A 7,575-nucleotide genomic window follows, 5' to 3' on the forward strand; every position below is an offset into this window, starting at 1 on the left:
TGGCAGTCGGGGACAGTACCTCTGGACTGGCAGACCGGGGTGGTGGTACCTCTTTTCAAAAAAGGGGACCGGAGGGTGTGTTCCAACTATCGGGGGATCACACTCCTCAGCCTCCCGGGAAAAGTCTATTCCAGAGTACTGGAGAGGAAAATCCGGCCGATAGTCGAACCTCGGATTCAAGAGGAACAATGCGGTTTTCGTCCTGGTCGTGGAACACTGGACCAGCTCTATACCCTTCAGAGGGTGCTTGAGGGTTCATGGGAGTTTGCCCAACCGGTCCACATGTGTTTTGTGGACTTGGAAAAGGCTTTCGATCGTGTCCCTCGTGGTATCCTGTGGGGGGTGCTTCGAGAGTATGGGGTTGGGGGCTCTCTTTTAAGGGCTGTCCAGTCCCTGTACGATCGGAGTAGGAGCTTGGTTCGCATTGCCGGCAGTAAGTCGGACCTGTTCCCGGTGCATGTGGGACTACGGCAGGGCTGCCCTTTGTCGCCGGTTCTGTTCAGTATCTTTATGGACAGAATTTCTAGGCGCAGCCAGGTGTCCGGTGGGGTCCAGTTTGGGAGCCACCGGATTTCATCTCTGCTTTTTGCGGATGATGTGGTCTTGTTGGCTTCTTCGAGCCAGGACCTGCAGCCTGCACTGGGGCAGTTTGCAGTAGAGTGTAAAGCAGCTGGGATGAGAATTAGCACCTCTAAGTCCGAGGCCATGGTTCTCGACCGGAAAAAGGTGGTATGCACCCTCTGGGTTGGGGAGGAAGTCCTGCCTCAGGTGGAGGAGTTTAAATATCTTGGGGTCTTGTTCACGAGTGAGGGTAGGATGGAGCGTGAGATTGACAGGCAGATCGGTGCAGCGGCCGCAGTAATGCGGTCGCTGTATCGGTCCGTTGTGGTGAAGAAGGAGCTGAGCCGAAAGGCAAAGCTCTCAATTTACCGGTCAATCTACGTTCCTACCCTCACCTATGGTCATGAGCTCTGGGTCATGACCGAAAGAACGAGATCCTGAACTACGTCGCTCGGCTGGCCTGGGAACGCCTTGGGGTCCCCCCAGAAGAGGAAGTGTCAGGGGACAGGGAAGTCTGGGTGTCCCTGCTCAGACTGTTGCCCCCACGACCCGGCCCCGGATAAGCGGTTGATGATGGATAGATGGATGGATATACATACATAAATACATATGTAAATATACTGTATGTACTGTATGTCTGTATAAATATGTGTATATATATTTGTATGTCTCTATACATACACATACATCTAAATATGTTCACGCTGCTGTTCTCTGGTATAAGCTAACGGGCTGACCACACTAGCATTAGCATCGGTGCTATTATCAAGTGTAGGTAAGTGACTGTGCACGGACTCACGTTTGTGACGACATCAATGCTGGCGCCGGACAGACAGAGATGACGGACCACCTCCAGACTCCCGTTGTTAGCAGCCAGGTGGAGGGGGGTTCTGCCATACTGGGGGAGGGAGGAAAGGGGTAGAGTTTCAGTTCATCAAAAGAAGAAGAGAATGATGCGTTATTTGTCATTGTTTACAGCTCAGAGTATGAGCTAATTCAAAACCGTTCTCTGGGTTTTCAGCAGTTCAAGGTTGCCAGATGAACTATTTTAGTGAAGTACAAAGATATACCTGTAAGCACATATACATCTATCTCTTCATCTAAAAATGTCAGAGAGTAAATTAACACTGGTTTGACAAATAAATCTGTGTAGAGAGGGGCAGAGGTTGTCTTTGTAGTCAGACAAAGAGGGCGTCATCTGTTGGAGGGAGCCACAGCTGCTAGTCCAGGCATGGGCACACTACGGCCCGGGGGCCGGATGCGGCCCGTTTATCTTTTAATCCGGCCCATCAAGCTTTTCCAAATTATATAAATGATTTATATTATCATTATTCTTCCACATTTCCCTGCCATACCCACGTTTACCCAAAAGATGGCATCGAAAATGCTAAAACATTTCACACGAACACTCCATCTAAGAAGAAAAATATGAAATGATAGCAGTATTGTACATTCTGGTCTGGCGCCCTCTCATGGTGCGCTGCGTCGAAAGTAAAAACTAAACACTCGAAAAAAAAACAGGCACTAAAAAGTCTAGGTCCAGTCCTGGAGAGGACGGTGTAAAAAAGGACAAAAAAAAGGACAGAATACTTAGAGAATGTAAATTTAATTCTCTGATTTTAAAATTTCAATATCATCACTTCCTCTTTAAGTTGTTCAGCGTTGATACAACGACAAAGCCACAACAGTGATGTCGATAAAATGGCTCTTTTTCCTCCCCTGTCCCATAAAACCCATAATTTCTGCATTCAGCTGTTTGATTGGCTACGAGGCGTCGTCACACCAGAGTGTCTGCTCGGCTTTTAATCACCCCGACTGACTGACTGAAGCAGGAAGTCAGTATGCCCACAGCACACATTAAAACAGCAATAGCTCCAATAATGAGTGTTTACCACAACATTCTCCTGTCTCGCTGCAAACACACTGAAATATAACCTTTATTAATGGCAGGGAGACAAAGAAAATCATTCCAAATGCTGAAAATTGTATCCTTTGACGCTGGAATTTCACCACTTTCCATCTGTCACATTATGGTCAAACAAAGAAAGAACTGATCCGGTTTGAATAACGATTAAAAAAAATAATAAAATAAAACACAGTGGATTTTAATTATGCCAAGAAAAATCTTTGACATCTAGACTCAGAGGTGATTGATGACGTTTTTTTAAAGCCAGATGAAGAAAGGCAAACATGACTTCTGGTAGTGCTGCTGTCGTCTGCTGATGTACGCCCCCTGTCTGAATTGTGCGAGAAGAAATATTCGTGTGTGTAAAAAAAAGTAATCCCATCACTAAATCCATTAAAATAGAGTGTGTCGAAATAAAAACGTCGGAGTAGAAATGTGTGTGGGAAGATGTGTCTTTGGAATCAAACTGCATATCATGTATTTGAGACGCTACACTGCCAGCAGAGGCCACTATAAATACAATTTTACAACAGGAGCACAGATAGAGTCAATCAGAACTCAATACATCCAGCCACACTGAAAGCAGGAGAGCACTTTGTTTTTTCTTTTCTCTGCCGTGACTCAAATACAACTTGGGGTGTGTTGTTCTGTTCACCTTGTTGGCCAGGTCCAGGCTGGCTTTGGCGTTGCAGATCGCCATGACGATGGGGAGGTTTCCGTCCTTACAGGCGATGTGCAGGGGTGAGTTACCGTGGCGATCTTGATGGTCCACGCAGCAACAACGTCTGAGGAGACAGTGGACGACTTCAACTTGACACCTCCGTACAGCCAGATGGAGGGCAGAGTGGCCGTCCTGGAAACACACACACACCATACGTCATGTATGTACATTAAAGATCCATCCTCCATCAATCAAGTTCTATTATGAACTTTTTGTGCAGATTTATTTTTCAGATTTCAGATTTTTATTCACAAGCCTAAAGCCAAAATCTAAACTAATCTATGAAGATGCTGATGTTGACCTGCAGGAAAATAACAAAATGTGTTATATATAAATGCGTTTAATTGTGTTCATGGAGCTCGTGTATTTTTAACATTACCTCGAATTTTGTGATTTTTTAAAAAAAAAATTAGATTTTTAAAAGTTGAATACCCTGTCTTATTATCTTAGAAGTTAATGTAATTTTTTTTAATATAATTTGAAAATTTTTGTAGACAGTTTGGCCCAAATTATTTACAGTCAAATGGACTGTATCCAGCCTGCAGACCACAGTTTGGACCACAATTTCTGGTTTTAAATATGACTGGTTAAAAGTAAATGTGTTTGTGTTTAAATGTGTTCATGGAGCTTGTGTATTTTTAACATTAGCACAAATTTTGTGATTTTTAAAATTTATTTTTTAATTTTAAAAAATGATAAGAAATGTAATATTTTTTAAAATAACTTATTTTAAATACAGTTGTAAAATTTAGTAAAGAAAGTTACTGCCAAATCAACATTGCTGTAACTACATTGCTGTGCATTACCTTGTCTGTGGCTTCTATGTTAGCCTTGTGATCCAGCAGACACTCCACGATGTCAACAAACCCTCGAGCAGACGCCGTCAGCAGAGGACTCTCACCTTCACGGTTCTTCACATCCACGTGGCAGCCGACCTGGCAGAGGGCTCGGGCCACGGCCGAGTATCCGTGCCAGGCAGCACAGTGCAACGGTGTCTCATGTTCCTGGAGACGAAGACATGAAGCAAAGGGTGAATCCTGCTACGCACGGTGAAAGTGAATGGTTTTGATTATGGTTTGGTTGAATTTTTATAAACGATTTGTGTAAGTTGTCGTTGAACTTATTAGCATTTTTCATATGGTATAAATACCAGGATAAGTCAAAGAGTTATAAAAAATATGTTATAATCTCAAAGGTTTGTTTTCAGGGGTGGGGGCGCCCTTGAGTGACACATAGTAAATACAGGGGGGCAAAAGCAGGTCAAATTAATTTAGTATTTTTACTTGTGTCACAGTAGGAAAATTCACTGATATGTAATTTTATTTCATTTGTTTGGTGAGAATATCTATTTTTAGGTCAATTTACTGTGTCACACAGATAACATTGGTTTGTTGTACCGAACATGGATAAAATGATAGCGTGCACTGTACCCTGTCAGGCACGTCTGGGTTGGCCCTGATGCTGCACAGATAGTTCACCACGTCCACGTTACCGTAACGGGCCGCCACGTGAAGCGCCGTCTCTCCACACTGCAGGGGAAAAATTTAGTAAAACGTTATATTGACTTCATTTCAAAAATCCACTTTTGAAAATGTTCTTAACGGACCTAAATATGTTTACTGCTGGGAAATACGAAGGAGCGGCCGTTGAACACTTCCTGCTACCTCATGGCTTTTTCCTGCTTTTCAAACACTTCACCTTGTCCTGCAGACTCAGACCTTGATTGATCAGCATCTTACATTATGGCTTCCAGTCAGCCATGGAGCTGACTAGAAATAACACCACTTCATATTTTTCACTGCTGGTCGGGAAATGCAAGGAATACAAATATCTTCCATTTATTTTAGAATAAGAAAGTTTTCTTAAGATCATTTTTTTGAAAAAAAAAAAAAAAAGGAAATTGGAAGGGCCAGACTGGAGAGTCAAATGGACTGCATCCAGCCTGCAAGCCACAGTTTGTCCATCTGCTCCTACAAATATGCAAAACAGGTAAAATGATAGTCACTATAACTAGACAAAGGTAATATAATGTTGTTGTATAATTTGAACAATTTTGTTACACAGTTTGGGCTACATTGTCTACAGTCAAATGGACTGCCTCCAGTCTGCGGACCACAGTCTGCCCTTTCCTGGCTTTAAATGTGAAACAAAAGTAAAACTAAACTTATGTTTCCTAGACACAAGCTGACCTATAATCTGGAAAATACCTCGGGATGCCGACTGGCTCAGAAAAAGACAGACATGACTTTCTCTCAAGCCAAACAATTGAAGAATCTAAAAAGAAAAAAAAATGCTTTTGGGATTTGGTGTTCCGTGTAAGCCGTGATGGAGGAGACCATCAAACTAGCATTAAAAGCATAACACCCACACGTTCACACCACCCATATTTCTCAGCAGGACCTGTTTCTATGGCAACGGCAAATAAGCTGATAAAGCGCCAAAGTCACTGCTTCTTCCTCTCCAGGTGCCGCCTGGCTGAGTGCCACCTTGTGAGTGTGCGTGTCTGAGTGTTTATGTGTGCGTTTAACTCACTTTGGAGAGCCTGGCTAATATTTATCAAGAGCTTTTAATGAGGCAGGAGTCAATGAACAACCCTTAATCGCTAAGAGCGTGCTAACTCTGAGCAGGGATGTGTGTGCGCTGACAGGACGTGAGAGTAAAACTTCACCTTATCTTGTACGTCCAGAGGACACTTCTTCTCGTGGAGGAATTTCAGGGTCTCCACGTGGCCGTGTCTGGCCGCGTAGTAGATAGCGTTGGCACCGCTCTGAAGGATAAGAGGGGGGAAAATTCCAGGATTTATCATCAACTTCTGGAAAATTGAAAGCTCACTGGGAATGTGTCTGCAGCTACAGTAGATAACACCCACATGTCAGTCTAACACACTAAAGTACATGTTCTCTCCAAATAATTGGCTGTACTTTGGTAACCTGTTAACTCGCAACATTCAAAAGCTGCTGACAACGAGCTAATAGTTTTATATTCCATTTCTGGGCATTAACTAGACCAGTGATTCCCAACCACTGAGCTGTGGCACAGTGTGCTGTGGGAGATCATTAGGTGTGCCCTGGAAAATTACCCAATTTTACTTAACTGGTCTGAAAACTATTATTTATTTACTGCATATAATTTTTCTTTGCTCGTCAAAGCATGGAAGGCAGAACAGTTAAATCCTCTTCTACTAGGTGGCAGCAGATGGCTATGAAAACAAAAACAAAAAAATCATCAATCAATCAAATTAATAAATTAGAGCTGTTGAAGAAGATCTTTGTGAGTGACTTTCTTCAATTCCTGCCAGTATATCAGCATTGTGTTCAACTAAACAGTATAATTATTATATTTTATTACATGTACTTTTTGTGTGGGTTTTTTTTCCTGATGATATACATGTGCCGTGGTTAAAAAAAGATTGGGAAACACTGAACTAAACAATAAATGCTGCAATAATACAGATCTCAGCAATTTTCCCTTGTTTAAAATGTATAGTATTTTAATTTAAAAGATGTTGTTTTATCGTGTTATTGTTTATTATTCTACCTCTGTCCTGTTGTTGCTGCAGCATGTCAATATCTCCAGTGTTGGATCAATAAAGTCTAATCTAATCACAGCTAATCTAATCTACAGAACAGATGAAATTGTACCTGCTTTGTATAACCTTTGGATTTTTGCCAATATAATCTATGAAGATACCAAATACTTCAGTATTTGGTATCTTCAGTACCCTGTTTCGTGGATGTGCAGCGAAGACAGCTAAGGGCGCTGGGTTCATCTGTGCATCTATTTATAGTACTGATGGGCTCTGTCTTAATCACATCCTACAGCCTTCGCTTCTGCAGCCGTTACGCCTTCAATGGGGGTCTATTAAAAAGGCAAAATCTAAGAGTCGATGATCACAACAAAACAGACTAGTCCTCACCTTGTCCTGGGCCTGGATCTCTGCACCTTTCCTCATCAGCACCTCAATGATTTGAATGTTGCCACAACCGGCCGCAATCAGCAGCGGAGGAGTGCCATGCTGAAAGAACAAACACAGTAACAGTGTGAAGTCACCTACACAAACGGGCACGAGTTGGACGACAGGTACTAACCTGGATCTATATGGAGAGAACAGCATTAGTTTTTCTAGTTTTCCAAAATTCATGAAAACAAATATAAGAAAGAGTATTTCCATTTTTGGTACATGCGGATATAAAGTCCAGATACCAAGTATTGATAATTCATTTGGTTGGATTTCAATAAATTAGTAGTCGGTCTATTACAGATGATACATGCAGCCTGTAGGTGTGAGCTCAACCCAAACTACAGCGACTTATTCATCATAATTGTCATTAACAGGTTATTATGATTAAAAAAAGACAAAATATTTCTGTATTTAAAAATAAAAGTA

At 42.1% G+C, this 7,575-nt stretch overlaps 1 protein-coding gene across 1 annotated transcript in view; it reads right to left on the reverse strand.

Annotated features, from left to right (window-relative positions):
- Positions 1-7,575, reverse strand: part of dapk1 (death-associated protein kinase 1) — a 67,199-nt gene that overhangs the window by 15,730 nt on the left and 43,894 nt on the right. The window contains exons 13-18 of the mRNA XM_008336179.3: positions 7,105-7,203; positions 5,857-5,955; positions 4,619-4,717; positions 3,995-4,192; positions 3,123-3,320; positions 1,361-1,459 (exon numbers count right to left, since the gene is read on the reverse strand). Of these exons, the coding sequence (XP_008334401.1) occupies positions 1,361-1,459; positions 3,123-3,320; positions 3,995-4,192; positions 4,619-4,717; positions 5,857-5,955; positions 7,105-7,203 (792 nt within the window). The remainder of the gene's footprint in view (positions 1-1,360; positions 1,460-3,122; positions 3,321-3,994; positions 4,193-4,618; positions 4,718-5,856; positions 5,956-7,104; positions 7,204-7,575) is intronic.

The sequence above is a fragment of the Cynoglossus semilaevis genome, chromosome Z (assembly GCF_000523025.1).
Source record: "Cynoglossus semilaevis isolate Cse_v1.0 chromosome Z, Cse_v1.0, whole genome shotgun sequence".
Lineage (NCBI taxonomy): Eukaryota > Metazoa > Chordata > Actinopteri > Pleuronectiformes > Cynoglossidae > Cynoglossus > Cynoglossus semilaevis.